General features: G+C 39.0%; 1 protein-coding gene across 8 annotated transcripts in view; it reads right to left on the reverse strand.

Moving 5' to 3' along the window:
• The window catches only part of LOC103710783 (B3 domain-containing protein LOC_Os12g40080-like), a 30,014-nt gene extending 17,957 nt beyond the window's left edge, over nucleotides 1–12,057 (reverse strand). For 4 of the 8 annotated variants that reach the window (XM_089929743.1, XM_089929741.1, XM_089929742.1 and 1 more), the window contains exons 1-11: nucleotides 11,388–12,057; nucleotides 10,623–10,947; nucleotides 10,384–10,541; nucleotides 9,975–10,216; nucleotides 9,793–9,868; nucleotides 9,390–9,628; nucleotides 7,535–7,652; nucleotides 6,038–6,584; nucleotides 5,354–5,704; nucleotides 4,752–4,942; nucleotides 2,543–2,935 (exon numbers count right to left, since the gene is read on the reverse strand). In XM_089929743.1, the coding sequence (XP_089785869.1) occupies nucleotides 2,609–2,935; nucleotides 4,752–4,942; nucleotides 5,354–5,704; nucleotides 6,038–6,584; nucleotides 7,535–7,652; nucleotides 9,390–9,628; nucleotides 9,793–9,868; nucleotides 9,975–10,216; nucleotides 10,384–10,541; nucleotides 10,623–10,947; nucleotides 11,388–11,483 (2,670 nt within the window). In that variant the 5' untranslated portion in view covers nucleotides 11,484–12,057 and the 3' untranslated portion in view covers nucleotides 2,543–2,608. The other 4 variants (XM_088718757.2, XM_088718762.2, XM_088718763.2 and 1 more) reach the window with 4 other exon arrangements.
• Nucleotides 12,058–17,522: the final 5,465 nt, after the last annotated feature.

Below are 17,522 nucleotides of genomic sequence, written 5' to 3' on the forward strand. Positions count from 1 at the left end.
TCCATGTTTTGTCATAACGTTGGTTTAAGGTTTAAGGGATATAGAGAAGATCAGAACCCTTATTTCCTCGAATGCTATAAACACTAACGCCAAGTATATAATATCAAGTTCTCAGCAAACAGAATAGTAAATCGAAAGAGAATTTGGGATCTTGAAACCCTAGTTTGCCATGAATTCTTCAGGGGCGAGACCGATCATAGTAAAGAAATTAAGAAAACATCGAAAAACAAAATCTTGAAAAAAAAAAGAAATCAGAAAAGCAGAGAAGAGAAAGAGGAACAGGAGGCTCAGATTAAAAAATCTCTGCTGCTAGATCAAAACGGCCGCAAACGATTGCCTTCACAAGAACAATTTCACAAGGGAAGATCATCCAAGATTGCCTCGCCGCTTAGAATGTAGCCATTTTCCCACTCGACACAATGTAGCAGAACCCTCGTCCAAGAATCATAACGGTCTCCCCATATAAAACCAAGTAACAAGAAGAAGAACAAAATTTAGAGAAAAGAAAGAAAAGAAGAAAGAGAGAAGGAAGCACAATTTCACGGCCATTACCCACCAAGAAAAAGAAGAAGACCAGCAATCAACCGAGGACCGAGGGTTCGAAGGCTCAGAGGTGATTCTTGATCCGATGAGACGGTAAGATCGTTCCTTCTCTTCTTCTTCTCCTTCTTCCCCGATAACCCGCCTACCCAGCAATGGCTGCAGGCCGGTTGTCTGCGGAACAGCAGACCTTCCAGAGCTGCCTCGCCTATCGGCAGAGAAGAAGAATACGAGCAAGCAAAGAAGAGGAGAAGAAGAAGAAGAACCTTTAACAAGTCACCCATCATCACCGCCTCGATTTTATACAAACACAGACGAAGAAGAAGAAGAAGAAGAAGAAAGGAACGAGCGGGACAAGAAGAGTTGAACAGAAAGACTTCTCTCTATAAGGAGGAGAACGCGAGGAGACGCAGGGAGACTGAAGGCGGAGGCTTCTCTTCTCTCAATGTCGCTATCATAAATCTTGGAGTCGTGTCATCTTAAAGGCCTAAGTAGCTTGCTTACGTCTTACGCAACACGGTAACATATGAGGTGGAGCATTAATTACTTAAAAGTGGGTCCAAATCCGAGTATGACTCAACTTGGTCCCCCACCGGTAAAATCAGATCAGGTATGCCACATGGCCGAGGACCGTGAACCGACACATGAATGGTTTGCTTTAATGCACGACTCTTGAAGCAGGAGGCCCAACGGACGTTCCCAGTTTAGAATTATTTCACGCGCGCCCGCAGACATATTTATATTAGTGTAAATCACAAACATCTCTCTTAAATTAGAGATAAAGCACACCTACATCCAATAATTTAAAAAATTTATACTTATCTTTTAAAAATTTAATTTTATCTAACTCTTTAATTTATATTTATTGCTTAACAGAACGTTAATCAAATTATTAATCTTAAATAACCTAAATATCACATCAATTTTTTTTAAAAAAATAATTAAAGTAATTTTAAGTAACATAACAATCGTCTAAGGATATTAGAAAATATGTATATTCTTCTCTCTATCAAAGAGCAATTTCGGCACCACTAAGGTGATAGCTTAGTGGGAGCATGGAGTGGTTCCGAGTTCGAAACGCACGAGCCCAAGTATGACGTACTCACACGTGGTATTCGTGCCTCCAGAGGGATAATCGAGCCGGGCCCACGGGTGGGGAAGGTATGAGTAAAACAGGTTGGGGTGTCCAACATACGGTCATTTCTGCCCGCATTGAACATTCTACTGGCGGAGTGAGGGCCCAGTGGAGGCTGCTACGCGGGGGTGGGCTTGTCCCTTCCTCCCCCCATCCCCCTTTTTTTCAGCAAAAAAAAAAGAGCAATTTCGACCTTGTATTAAATTGATGGTTTACAATTTTTTAGTCTTAAATAAAAATATTAGTTCTATCTTTCATCATTTATATACATAAAAACAGTCCATTTATGACATGAACTCTTCCCCAATTTGGAAATAATTCCATAAAATCCTAATAATAAAATCTGAGTAATGATTTGCAGGTTGAACAATCGATGGAGAAACAAATCCAGAAAAAATTGGGGAAGAGTTCATGTCATATATTGGAAAATAGGTTCAACGAACTATTTTTTTCCTTTAATTGTCAAATAAAAACTTTTTTTCTTTTTCATTAAAATTAAATATTTATGAAATCTTCCAAGTCTATCAACAATAAACAGTCATTGCTCGTATTCTCCTCTAACACCATATTATGTAGTTGGTGGAATATTATTTCCAAAAATTGTACTATGTTAATTTTCTTTGGTTTCTAAACTTATCCAACATCAACGTAGTTCTCGGGTTTCCTTAGACCCCCAGGGTTATTTGGAAGTTTGCCGGGCTACATCAAATTATGTGAACTTTTGTTATCTGATGTAATGTATACGCCTAATGAGAGGTGGTGCAATTGATGGCTGACATGGAATTCCACACGCCAAGAGGCTGCAGTGCAAAAATAAGTTCAAGGTCTCGAAAAGAAAAAAATATTTGTTTTAAAGAAACACGTTACCTACAGATATGATTAGATTGTCCATATCACCAATGATCCAGCGAAATAGATTCAAATACATGTTTTTTATCCATCAATCCTGAGAAAGCTTCCTTCTCTTTTCATTGGGATGCGTCGTCGTCCCCTGTGGAGCGGAGTGTTTTTATCCAGGACTCGGAAGATGTGAACATCCATGGCTAGATCTTTATGGGCCCTAGTGAGCTCAAAGATGCAGACATCTCCTTCTTCCAAGCCATTATCTTGAGCAAACTTTTGCCATTGTCCGCAGAATTGTGAGAATTCGTCGTAAACTTTATAATTCACGTTCCATGTTTCCTTTCCATTTGGAAGGCTACAAACAATGGTTTGTTGTTCATGGCCAAGATGCTTAGCTGCAAAGTGCTTCGGAATATACTGCACAAAAGATCAAAAATCTACATTTGTAGGAGTGCTACAAGGATCTACGTATATACATCTTGCAGGAAATGCTAATATAAATTGAGAAAAAGGTACAATGAGTATATATTTTGGTGCCATTAATGCTTGTCATGGTTAGTCTTGGGAAGCAAGCTATCTGAAAATGTAATCCCAACAAACTGTGGCCTAGAAGCATCGTCCTATTTCATTTTCAACATCTAATGTATTATTTGATAACTTCATACAAGATGACACCAATTTCTTTCTGTTTTTTTTTTCAGAAGCCAACTTGCCTCCGATGGAAAACTTGCTGATTGTACTAAACCATAACTTTGTAGTGCGATATCTAGGATATGAAAAGCCCGAAGCAGCAGTGATGTTAAGATCTTTTTCATCACAGACAATTAGACATGATATGATTGCTTAAGATTTCTGAATGTATCATATATCTTATGACATGTCAACCTACAAACTACGTATCTATAGGGTTATTATCTTTTCCCCTTTCCAATTTGAGAGATCCATCAACTCATTTCGTCATGAATATAGATAAGCTACATCAAAGATGATCTGGATTGAAGGCTCCAGCTAGAGCAAATCCAGAAACAAGAATATGTAATTGATTTGGTGAATATCTGCAGGACAGGACTCTTCATATTAGAATTAGTGTGGTTTTCACCGCAATTAGCGTGTGAACTATCTTATTTGAATACATACAAAAGTGAAAAGTATCAAGACTAATTTAATAAGTCATATAAAAAGATTTAACAAAACTAATAGTGTTTTGTCTTTCTAATCTGCAGCAGACTAATACACGACTTCCAACCATCATGCTGCTGACAGAAGTACTTCAGAGTTAAATATTTTGAGAGTTGAAGTGTCTAAGTGCCCAAAAATCATTTGCAAGCAATATGTACATGTAACACTACCCATTGTCCTTCAACGGCCTATAGAAATTTATAGCATACACGAAAGTCCTGATGAAGTTTATGTTTCTCTATTTGAGGGAACTTTATGAAACTCTGAATCATCAAGAATACTAGCAGGCAAGTACTTCTTGTGCAGACTTAATGCCTTCAGGATCCCAGAAGGAAGATGCAGCAGGCCGAGAGGAAAATCATCAGGCTTTTGGAGGAAGGGAAAATACTAGCAAGGAAGCACTTGTCGTGGAGACTTTAAATGCCTTCAGGAGCACTGAAGGAATATGCAGCAGGTCTAGAGGAGAGTTATGAAGGTTCTTGGATGAAGGAAAAATGGCTAGTATGTGGGGAGATTGAATTTTTTTTTGTTTACTATAAGTTCTTCTCTCTGTCCAGGATGCAGTCACTTAATGTTCCATTATGTTGAACGAGGCCAAAGATATGACAACAAATTCAACTACCTCCACAAAAACTGAGCAAAAGTCAAGTCCCTCTAGTATTTCAGAAAATTTTCTGTTTAGGTGAATATGTTACCAGATTCCTGATCCAGGCATGCAATTCTCAACAGCAAAGGCACATCAATGCCGATCATGGTGGCTGGATTATATCCAATAGGCTCTTAATTCTCTGAGGGTAGGTCTCTAAGTTTAGCACAGAGGCCCGAAACATAGGTTTAGGTTTTGACACTATAAAGTTTAATAAGAAAGCACTGGAGTGAATCAGTCTCATTACAGGAACTAAATATACACATCTATAAAGTGTACACCAAAATTGCTTCTTGATATAAAGGATGCATTGTATTAACTATCTATAGAAGTGGCTTTTTAAAAAATTTGTAGCTGGGAAAAATAAAAGATGAAGACCAGCTCAACGACATAATTTATTGAACTTACCATGCGAAACCTATCACTAACAGCATCACGCAGCATAGCTTTTTTGAAGAAAGGGTTGGTTGGTTGAATTGCATCAGCTTTCTGCCATGCTTGAGCTTTTTTTTCCTTAGTCACCAGTCTCATTGCTGAAGTGAGTTGTAATTCTTGCTCAATACAATGGTTCATGACTTTTTTGCACCTGATGGTTTGTTCTGAATTTTGAATCAAAATGAGAATAAGATTAGTAAAACTTATTGTTATACAAGCAATCAAAAGAAGAAAAACTTTTGGACAGGATAACTAGAACTCCTTATCGCAGTATTCTTGATGTATGGTAAATGTGATTGATAATAAAAATGTTTCACATATAATCATATGTATAATTTGCAAAATGCCGCATTAAAATTATTGAAAAACAGAAATACTCGTAAACAAGGTAAAATTGCATAAGCAGAAGACCAGAATACAACAGCAGCAACAACAATAACAATAATTCCAAGTGTGATAAGAAACTTTTTGGGAGACCCATTCCTCAATGATACTATGAGGAAAAAATGTTTTTTATTAGAAGAAAACAAGAACTTCACCTTTTGCACACACTGAATTGGAGGAGAGTTTTTCACCTTTATTTCTTATCTTGGAATGAGATTTGATGCTTAGAGTGTTGTCGGCAATCTTCACATTGACTTGCAGGGACTTGCGAGTTGCCAGTAGATGTGGCACTGGCTGCTTATCATCCTGCAGTCTTTTTGAAGAACAAAAATCGTATCCTTCAAGAGGGAAGGTCTCAGGGAAAATTTTCAAGGAATACTCCATATTTGCTCTCCCAAATTGATACAATTCACAAGCTTTATGTTGTGGATCGTTAACAAGATAAGACGCTACTTTCTCAGTCACCAGTCTCCTTCTTGAAGTCACTGGTAATTCCTGCTCAACAGAATGCTTTACAACTTTTACAAACCTGACATTTTGTTCTGAATTTCAAAATAAAATGAAAATGGAATTAGTAAAGCTTATAAGACCTGAACATGCAGGATAACTAGATCTAATTATCACAATATTTTAAGACAGTTTGCAAATGCAATTTGTACTAAAACATTGCTCATATGATAATATGAAAAATTTACAAAATGTAGCATTAGAATCTTTAGAAACAGATGTAAAGCATATGTAAAATCATATAAGTACAATTCTAGAGAATGAAAAAGAAAAGATAAAACCCAAGTGTTAGAATTTTGTTGTGATATCCACTCCTCAAAGACAATTAAAATTTTTTTTCTGTCAGAGAAAAAGACAAGAAACTTCACCATGTTCATTCATTGAATTACTGGAGAGACTGTCATCTCTGGTTTTTCTCTTCAAAATAGTTGATTTGACACTCATAATGTTGTCAGCAATATGTTCGTTGACTTGAGGAAACTTTTCAGTAGCCAAAAGATATGGAACTGGTTTTCTATCATTTAACAATGCTTTTGAAGAACAACGAGCACAAGCTTTAGGAGGCAAGGACTCTCGCAAAATTTTCAAGGAGGACTTTGCAATATCTTTCTCTGATTGGCATGATTCATTAACTTTATCCTTGGGATCTTTAACAAAATAACAAGCTTCTTTCTCACAACCAGTTTGATCAAAAATCAGGACATTAAAGCATGAATCCCCATTGTATTTAAAAACCAGATGATCATCTTCTTTAATGGAGTGAGCATCAACAAATTGCTCCCATCCATTTTTAAGGATCATATCCTCTGCATCCTTCAACAATCTGACACGCCATAGATTGCCACTAGGACCCCTCAGTAGAATATTTTGAGACAATTCTTCTTTGAAATTCTTCACAAATTTCTTTGGGATAATCTACAGAACACGTAGCATCAACAGTTAAAAAGAGGATATGAACCTCCAATGGTATAGATCAAGAACTAGGACAGAAATATTGATATAAAAAGAAAAAACAGCAAATTTGAATGGTATAAAAAGAAGGAAGTTTTCCGCATGATTGTCCAATAAACAAATTGATGCATGCTATGCAAATGAATAATAGTGCACCAGTAATTCAGCCCCATTTCTCTGAATATTACAGCCACAAAAAGGAATTTGCATTTCCTAGGCAATTACATCTACTGAAATAAGTTGGCAACTCGAACAACATAACAGAAAGACCATTATTTTACCGCTTCATGGATCATGAATCAATAGCATAAAGCTACACTGAATTATGCACCTAGTAAATTGAAAAAACATTATTTTTCTCTGTTTTTGAGGAAAAGTTGGCTGACCACCATGTGTCACCATGTTTCATTGCACATAAGGTCAGGAAAACAAAAGAAGGCTGCCAACAAATTATCGTTAAAAAGAATGAGCATTTCTTTTTTGAGGGCTAAATCATCATACAATTTAGAATACAGTTTAGACTTTGAAGCCCTATGATCATGAAAATCCCTTAAATCCAAGTCTCTGTTAGACTTAAATCAATATATATATGCATGTGTTTGTACTAAGCTTTAGCAAAAGGGGAGTCAAGCAGAATATATACGAAGGTTATGACCCACCTTGAGATGATAAACCATGAACATAACTTACTTTAGACAAATACAGTTTGAGATCTTACAGGTCGTTCAACTTTGTTTCAAGATTATCTCAGTACACACTCATTTATACAAAATCATCCCAAGGGCTATTAAAGTTTCAGACAAGCTCTAGGAAAGCTTAAAACAGGATGATGTGTCTACAGTTAATGGAAAACTTGTATGCTCTTTAAGAGCCAAAGAGTAAAGATGCTGCATGAAGAGAGATTTTTCTCCTACCATCTGTTGAGAGAAATCACTATCCATAGTTTTTAGAAAATGGATCCTTGTTGCATCAAGATGATCCGAAAAAGAATGCTCCTCCTGATTCATGCCGCGGCTGCAACTCTGTGTCATTCTAGAGAACCCACAAACAAGTTATTTGAATAAAAAAGTTAAGAAGGAACATAGTATAAACTAGTGTCTTCAGAATACAACATCAACTCCTAATCAACACTTGTATGTTCGATACCATTAGCGATAGTTCTCTTGGTTTACAATGGCCAAGATATTCACATACCTCGGCAAAAATATTCAACAACCCACAAATTTTAGTTCGCAAAAGAAAGGAAATGCTGAAAGTACCCGGCCATGGTTTGTACAAGCTGAAGCACAGAAGGATATTGCAAATATATTCTTGATGCCAAAAGCAGAGCTGAGCGAAAGAACATATGCTAGTAATCCGAGCTGACTTGGAAACCATGCATACAAAAATGTTACTGAGAGGAAACCAAGAATGCTTATACATTCACCTCAATCCTTTATTTCTTAAGGACAGAAACACCCACCCTGTTTTAAAGAAACAAGGTGCTTAAAAAAGCAGCAAACCTCTAACCATAGAGGGATGACAGATAGTAGTCACAGAAAAATATAAAACAGGTGAAGTTAAGGCCCAGAAGCAGACACTTCAACAGGTTAAAATCCAAAATGCTCATGGCAAAGAGTATAGGGCAGTATCAAAACTCATTGTCACAGGTGAAGCTCAATAATAGTTTGATGATACGACGTAGGACATCTTTTAAGTATTCCGTAGCAAATGCCTATCAATATGTTAGAAGAAGAAAACAAGAAGTAACTTGATTACTAGTATATAATAGCAAGCAGAAGTATATACATGACAGACTTCTTTCAAATATTTTGTAGCAAGATACATGTCACTGAAAATTTCATGCCCATTTTCTTTTTTCTTCTGGCTTCCTTTGTTCCTCACATGAGATAGAGATAGAGAGATGATTTTTCTCTGGAGGGTCGGACCGTGACTTATGGTGATTGATGGGACTTTCGAATTCAGAACAGCTCCAGCTTTGTTGGCCTTGTTATCAGTGGTGGGGAGGGCAGCAGGAAATTTGAAATGGCATTTTGAATGAACCGACTAGTGATTGTGAGTTGTTTGTCCAGGCTTGTTGCTTAACCGGTTTGCCAGGCCACCAGAACTGGCCTAGAAGTTGGTTTGGAAACAGAAGCATTTCTCCTATTTGAAATGGATGGAAACTTAGGCCTTTATTTGCCTAATCCAGTTTTTGAATGCAAATATATTGCTGGCTGCTATAGTCATTATAAATTTAAATAATAAAAGATAACAGTGAAATTACACTATTAGCTGAACTATTTTCTAGATTATTTTATTATTTTTATAAATATTAATTGGATGAATAGTAAACAGGTCGAGCAACAGTCATACGTTCACGACATTAGCCATTAGAAGAATTTAGCAACTAAACAATGGCTGTTATTTGAATATCTATCATACTAGAGAATCAATATTACTGCTTATAGGAGACCATTATATAGGATGCTACACTGCTTGACCGAGAATCCAATCCACATTATGGAACAATTGGGCCAACTCATTCCAATTTTAGTTACAACCAACTGTAATGGTAATTTGGTATTCAATCAAACCACAACAGGTAGAAATTGAATATTTGGTTGTACGTTCCCATGTGTCTCAGCTAAAAGTTATAATCCTAAAGAAAGATAACTGATGATATACATGCATCACATATTCAAGAAGTATTAGCATTCAACTCTTCCTACAACCAATGCATCAAACCTAAAAGAATGAAGAAGCTGTTTTTTTTAAAATCTTTCTTACTGTTTGAATATCTGAACAAGCAGTGTGTTATCCTCCATGGACACAAGCTCAAAGATGCACTTATCGCCTCTCTCCAATCTATGATCAGCACAAAATTCTTGCCATCCTTCTGCCAAGTGAACCCCCCTTTTGCCTTTGTTGCAAACTCTTACATGCCATGACCGCCCTTCCACATCCTTGAGAATCACTTGATGCTTTGTTGCTATGTCATTGGATGCTCTGAAAGAGGCTGGAATACTCTGCGATCATTCCATAGTCATGGAAAATGTCATCACAGAAAGAACACACTTTCATGTAGGGATCTTGGTTTAACTTGAAGAGGATTGAGCAGTCCAAATAATAAAACAGCTCCAATCACGACCTATCCATTAGAAAGAAGGGACAAGGCATACAAAACACTCACCATATAAGGCTTAGTAAGGTTAAAATCTTTTACAATGACCTCAAACGATTTCTCCTCATTGAGCCTGTTGCAAGAACTGCATAACAAATTCAGAAAGACAGCATCAAACTCTCTCGTAAAACCGAACCTACCAAAAAAAAAAACTAAAATAGTAAAAAGGGGCAAGTTCAAATCTTCCTTACTCTTTAAGTATCCGAACAAGCATTATGTTGTCCTTCTCGTTGGATGCAAGCTCAAAGATGCACTTGTCGCCTTCTCCCAATCTATTGCCAACACAAAAGTCACGCCATCCTTTAGCCAAGAAAGCACCTTTTTTGCCTCTCTTGCAAATGCTTACATGCCATGATCGCCCTTCCCCATCTTTCAGAATCACTTCATCCTTTGTCATTATGTCACTGGATTCTTTGAATGAGGCTGGAATACTCTGCACCCACAACATAATTGCGGCAAATGTTATTTCAGAAGAAATGCCCTTCCTGTATGGAGGTTTTGGCTAATTTACAGTGGATGGAATAGTCCAAATAACCAAATGACTTCATTTTTACAACCTATTCATTGGAATGGAAAGAACAGGTCATATTAAACACTCACCATGTAATTCCTATTAAGGTTGTAATCTGATATGATGGCCACAAAAGATTTTCTTCCACTGCAAGAGCTGAACGTTCTTTCAGTTAATGGTCTTCCTTCATCCATCATTCTGATCTGTTTTCTACTACCTTGCGTCATTGGCCCTTGACTTGTATCTGCTTCACATTCATTATAATTTCAAACTCAGGGAAATATTTAACCAGTTCATTTGCACATGATTCAGTGGAATCAGAACTTACCTTCGGAAGCATCCTCGGAGTTGAGATCTTGCCTGATGTCCATACGCGCGACACTCTGCACGCCAACAGGACTATAATCTTTCCGGCATGCACTTGTGTCGAAAACCTGGAAGCTGAAAGTCCTATCATCTTCATATCTGAACACCATGAAGCACCCCAGCTTCAAATCATGGGCTTGTGCAAATTCTGGCCATCCTTCTCGGAAGCACATCTTTTCCTTGCAGCCGTGAATGTTCACACTCCACAACTTGCCAAGGGGACTAATTAGCGTAGCTCTTTTGTCTCTAAGATTGGTGATATACTTAACAAATGCCGGTGGAATGCGCTGCAGAATATATGAAATGGATTAGAATGCAAGATTAGAACAGATTCTATAGAAAATTAATTAAACCTTCTGTTGGATTTCTTCGACTCTATCTTGTGATGAAGAACCCCTGAAACTCAAACGGCAAGGTACTAGTCTTTTTGCTCGAAATAAACGGTGCCCTGTCTTTCGAACTATAAATATAATCTTCACTGTTAGCCTCAAGACAAAAGAACGAATCCAGGGAGGGAGGGAGAGAGAGAGAGATTTCTAGTTGGAAACCAAAAACGGTCGAGCCAAAATATTTTTTCCCTTTCTCGATTATGAGGAGCCCATTCCCACCTAAATCAAGCGTGGGAACAAAAATATAAAACCAATGAACTAATCCACAACAGACCTACTTGATGGAGGTTTCCATTATATGGGAGAAACTTTTTGCTGAGGAGAGGAGAGACACGTACCAGCTTCTTCTCAAAACCAGGCATCAAGACTTTGAAGAACCCAGGCTTTTGGAGTCCGCCGTCTCTCTCCCTAAGCATTTCTGTGCATGAGCCCATCTCTAAATCTACCTATTGTTGTGTGGAGTAGGAGACCATCGGTATTCCTTCTTTATATCGTGCTATCAACTTCTTCTTCTTTTTTTTGGTTTCTCTGTTACAAGACTCTTCCAATTCCTGAAAACAAACGGCTAGTTTTTTTCCGTAACAAGCTAGTTTGGAACCCTACGACGAGGACTTCGTTTAGGTGCGTCCTCTCATCTCCTCCACCATCAGTTTGCCTGATCCTCACCGTACTCCTTACGCAACTTTCGCCACCCGATATAAAAAATAGTACTTTGAAACCCAAGTAGCGCCCTTTCTTCCAATGCTGCCGTTTCCCCCGGGCTATCTAGTACTTCCTGGAAAATATATTCTGTCAAATTTTCCATCTCTTTATCTTTCATTGGGCTGCCATCGACGAAGCAATTGATCTTTAAGGGATATCAGGACTGGTTTTTTAATTGAATCGTACAGTGTTAGAAGGATTTGACTGGAAGTGGTTGTTGGGAGAAACTTGGAAATGTCAAAAGACAGAATGGACAAATTAAGCTTTGCCCGATTCAGCAGATATAACAGCCTCTTTGAAATATTTCTCGAAGTTCACATGAAGCAATACGAGAGAGAGGATACAATTCTAGATAAACTGACAGTTTTTTCTATTTGTACTAAGGGCTCGTTTGGTTCGCAGGAAGCATTTTCCTTCCTAGGAACATGATTCCTAGGAAACAAATTCTTAGGAAGAGAATGCCTAGGAAAGTACTTTTGGCATGTTTGGTTGACCATGGGAAAGTGACAAATTTCCAAGGTGCTTATGTTTGGTTGGCCATCCATTTTTCTAGAAAAGTTATATATAATTTCTATTATGCCCTTAATAAAAATTAAGTTTTTAATGCCTCTTTAATGCTTCTTTAATGCTGAAGGGACTTTTTGGGAAAAAGTAAAAATGGACTGATTCCCGCCTCATGGGAAAGTTACTTTCCCATGTTTCTCATGGGAAAGACTTTCCCATGAAATATGGGAATCACATTCCCATGGGAATACAACTTTTCCTTCTCTCTTCATTGAAAACTCCAACCAAACAAGAGGCATATCATTACTTTCCCGTTGACCACACTTTCCCCCTTTTTTTCCCGCGAACCAAACGAGCCCTAAAGGAATCTAATTGAAGATTTTTGAACAGGAGAGATGACAAGTAAATATTGCCCAAATTTGAGGTCATTCCGTAATCTTCTCTTTTTAAAAATATGCATTCTGTTTTGTGTTGAGCTCCTCCATATTCGCAGAAGAGCGCAGATTTTTTACGGGCGGCATCCCAGAATGCTATGCAGTCATGAATCGCCCGCACATAAGGTAGCTCACGAGTGCGCACCGTGCCGTATACGTATTATTTAATGGTCGTCTATCTTCTAATAATGGCCATCCAGAGATGCATAACAATCTACAGTGCACCTTCCACTCTCCTCTGTACCCATCTATTAAAGGACTTCTACTATATTTGATATTTTATGATTAATTATTATATTTAATGGATTATCATTATTGAAGCTATTGAAATCCTATTGAGATCGTGGCTATCGTTGTTATGGCATACAAAAGCACGTGCCTAGTGCCCGTAATGATATAAACATGCAGAAGTGAGACTGGCTCAATCTGGTGCTCATTGTTCATTTCACTTTTAAGCATAAATCTAGTGATCAAGGCTTCTTGCCACTGCTCTCCCACCTCTTTATTTGCTCGCATGTGTAACAAATATGTCTCGGTTAATTTAGCTTTTTATTCTAAGAGAAAACCAAAGAAAATTGCATTGCCCAAAAATAGGAGTGAATTTGTTGAGTTCCTTGATTGGAGAATCACAATCATTCATATTTTTTAGTATGCCTACCACATGACATATTACTAGGCTGCTACATATCTATGATTCATGAGAAAACATTTTGCAACTGGATTTTATTTTTTCTCCCATAATTGTAAGTTATAAGCTAGATTACCCTTCAATTTTTACTTTTTTATAATAGTTTTCTTGGAGAGATCTTCATGCGGCAAGGAACGGAAGAAGTGTGACCGTACATCTCCATCTAATCTGAAATTGAGAAACATGAAACCAAAATTCTACATGCTCTATTTGGCACTTATTGGCTAGGAGAACACCTTGCAACCCTTCTGTTATTGTTCTTTTTTTATGAATATGCGACTACATAGTCACAATATTTGGAATCCTATTGGCTTCAGCATCTTGGATCCCATCTGATACTGTTCTTTTCCATGAATACATCCTCCATATATAAAATATCAAATTCACTCGAAGAAAGAGATGTATATAAAGATAAAACGTGACACATATTTATCAAAATTACTCCGTAATAATCAAATGCAATTTCATATTTAGGTAAAACATATGGTTTGGATGTGGCATCAAATGGGGCCAGCTGAGTCATAATTAAGGTGCATATAGTAAGTGAACCTTGAGAGAGACAATATTCCAGACCTTTCTTCTAACATCAACAACTCCATAATTGGATTGCTGTTGTAATATCCCAGCCCAAAACCAACTGGGCCCAGTATTTTAGAAGCCCAGTTGAAGGGTATTTGGGCCATGTCGTTAATGGGCCGTATTAGGCCCATGGACGGCAGCCCATGGAGGGCTGCCACCTCACGTCTGAGGGCTGAAGTGACAGGGCTCTAGCTAGCCAGTAGGGGGCAAGGCCAGCTGTTGGGCCCTCATCCATGCAAAATAGGAGTCCGCCACCTCTCACCCAAGTTGAAAGGACAAGCCCAGCTGGCATGAGAGAAAGGGCAGCTATAGGCTTCCGAAGCAAGGAGGAAGGAGAGGGTGCCACCTCTCCAAGGGTCACCTCCTAAGGAGAGTTTATTTAAATCCTCAGTTTCTTAACTTAGGATTTACTATACCCTCTTATTCCTTAGCCCTCTGGAGTACTGTACCAGAGAAGTCGAATCCTAGAGTCAGAGGTCGAAAGAGTTGGACCTCTGAAGCCCTATGAGAGGAAGGAGGGATTTCTTGAAGGGTGTACTGCTCGGCTGCAGCCAACCCAGAGCAAGGTAAGACCTGATTTACTTAAGTAAATAGGTTTAAACAAAATAAAAAGGGGGGAAGTTCCTCTGTGGAATGTTTCTCCTCTCTGTTTCAATAGTGAAACAGAGGGAAGAAGACTCTGGCAAAGAGGAGATGGAAGAAGAGTAAACGGTCGACTGTTTCCACCTTGGGCTAGACTCACGCATAAGGGTAGGCCATGGGCCGGCCTGAGTATGACCTAGGTTTGACCCAGGTCTGGCCCAGGCCCATTGCTCATCGGGGCTGAGCCCAACCAAACTCGGCCTGCAGGTGCTGGGGCACTGCAACCTCAGTTGTGGCTGCCCTAGGGCCCCGAGTGCAGCCAAGGGGCCGCTGGGCCCTGGCCAAGCCAGCACCAGACGCGGCCACAGGCCGCTAGACTAGCCAGGCCCCCACCTCTTCTCCGGTGAAGAGGTGGTGGTGCCACCATGAAAGAAAAGAAAAAGAGAAAGGAAGGAAAGAAAATAAATAAATGAAAATAAAATACTTACCCGAGCCTTGAAGCTTCATCCTCGAACGGCGGTTCTTCTTCGCTGTAGTCAGAGTAGATGAGGACTTCCCGGAGGAGATCAGGCCTCGGCCCCATCTCCAGGCCCTCCTTCCCTTCTTGCTTCGGTATCACTTCGAAGAAGAGGAGGAGCCGGCTTCCCGTCCTCTGCTGCTCCGAGGTGGGAGCACCGCCTCGGCCAGTGGGCCGAGGGAGTCTCACCCCCCGGTTGCCAGCAAGAGGAAGGGGAGGAGACGGAGGGTTGCAAGGGAGGAGGAAGAGAACGAGGTCGGAGGAGGAGAAGGCCGAAGGTTCGGCCGGAGCGGCTAGGGTTCCAGTGGAGATGAAGGAGAGAGAGAGAGGGCGGGAGACGAAGAGGCGAGAAGCCTTTGGAAAATGGGACCCTTAAACGGGGCCAACCTAATGGGTCGGATCCGAGTTCGGGTCCGAAACCCATTAGGCCTAATAAGTAGTAATTTGGGTTTAGCCAAATTGATAAACCCGAGCCCAATCAGTTTGGCCTGAATCCAAGTGAACCCAAATCTCCAAACTGAGTTAGCTCTAATTTGGGCCAAGCACAGACCCAATTGGGTTCGAACCGAATTTAAATTAAGTCAATTCATTGGGGCACTTTAAACCCGAACCCGAACCCAATTAGATTGGGCTAAGTTTGAGCGAACCACAATTGAATAAATCGGGCTAAATTCAAGCCCAATTGAGTCAGGTTTGAACCTAATTAAACTGAGCTGGGTCCGAACGGACCAAATTGAATAAAATTGGATTGAATTCAAACCCAATTGAGTCGAGTCCGAGCCCAATTGCGCTGAGTTTGTCTCAACAGACCTAATTGAGTTCAAATCAGGCCCAATTCAATTAATTGGAGACCAAATTGGCCACAGGCTGACCCTGACTCAAGCCCAATCCTTTAATAAAAAGCCCAATTGACCTACGTGAACCCAATTTGGTTCTAAATCGAGCCCAAGGACTCCAAATTGGATAAATTGGACTTGGGCCAGATCCTTAGATGGAATCCAGGCCAGTGAATTCATGTCATGATAAACTTATGAAATAAATAAAAAATAATGTGACCCCTGTTATTAATTTTGGTGATCAAGAATTTGTCACCCGGAAGTAAGAAATTGGAAAGCGAATTTCTGTAAGTAACTTGCCTTAATCTTATTATGGTTCATGTATGCGCTTTCTTACATAAATGATAAAGTGTAAGTAACTTGCCTTTATCTTATTATGGATCATGTATGCGCTTTCTTACATAAATAATAAAGTGTAAGTAACTCGCCTTAATCTTATTATGGATAATGTATATGCTTTCTTACATAAATTATAAAGTGTAAGTAACCTATCTTAATCTTATAGTTTATGGATCATGAAAGTAACCTGCTTTAGTCTTATAGTTTATGGTTATGCATATATCATGCTTATGCAAATTTTAAAGTATTATTCATGCATTTGAATTGTGTATGAGATGGATTATGATACTATAATTGCACTTAATATAGTAATTATGGTATAAGCATAAAATGTGATGATGAATGACATCTAACTATGTGTACTACTTGCAAGAGGTACTACTTATAGGCTCTTAGATGCTACGGGCTGAATGCAACTGAACTAGCCTCGCCAGTGGCCGAGAATGACTAAGCTGGCCCCGCCAGTGATTGAAAATGACTTCGCCGTAGCATCCGAGAGTGTAAACCACGGCATGCCAGTACTACTTATGAGCTCATAGATGCTACTGACCGAAAGCAACTAAGCTGGCCTCGCCAGTGGACAGGAATGATTGAGCTAGCCTCGCTAGTGGCCGATAATGACCGAGCTGGCCCCGCTAGTGGTCGATAATGACTGAGCAGTAATATCCGAGAGTGTAAACCATGGCATGCTAGTATACAATGTTACGTTGTATTTTCATGAAAATACTTGTTAATATAAAATACCAAATTTACCAACTCAGTACGAATATATTATCATGAAGATTTGTTAAGTAATGTACATGTTAGCTTCTCAAACCTTAAATTAAACATGTTTAGCATTATAGTTGATCCAATAAAATTATGCAGGATTACTTACTGTGCTGTGTAGCTCATACCATTTTATTTATATTTTTTTCTTCCAGATCACCGCCAGTGATAGCAACGAGAGATACTCTTTTTCTTTAATCAAAGTTTCTATCTTTTGGGGATAATTATACTTTTGTGTACATAAAATATTATAGAAGCTCTGTACCTTGCACTACCTTGTGTGATACACTGCAAATATTTTATAAATGAAAGTTTGACTAGTTTGATTATCCTGTTACCCATGTATGAGGCTTCGTGCTATTATGGGCGGTAGTCGGCAATAGCACAGCCGTGTCACGGATCCGGGTCCGGGTCGTGACAACTGTGCATAGGGGTTAGGGGAAGACTTGCCTGATTTGATGGCCTCATGGCTTTGATGTAGAGACAAGATGATCGAGACTACAGGTTGGAGTATGAGATCTGAC

This window comes from Phoenix dactylifera, chromosome 3, assembly GCF_051530095.1.
Source record: "Phoenix dactylifera cultivar Ajwa chromosome 3, Ajwa_hap1_PhDact_Kaust_v1.1, whole genome shotgun sequence".
Taxonomy (NCBI): Eukaryota; Viridiplantae; Streptophyta; class Magnoliopsida; order Arecales; family Arecaceae; genus Phoenix; species Phoenix dactylifera.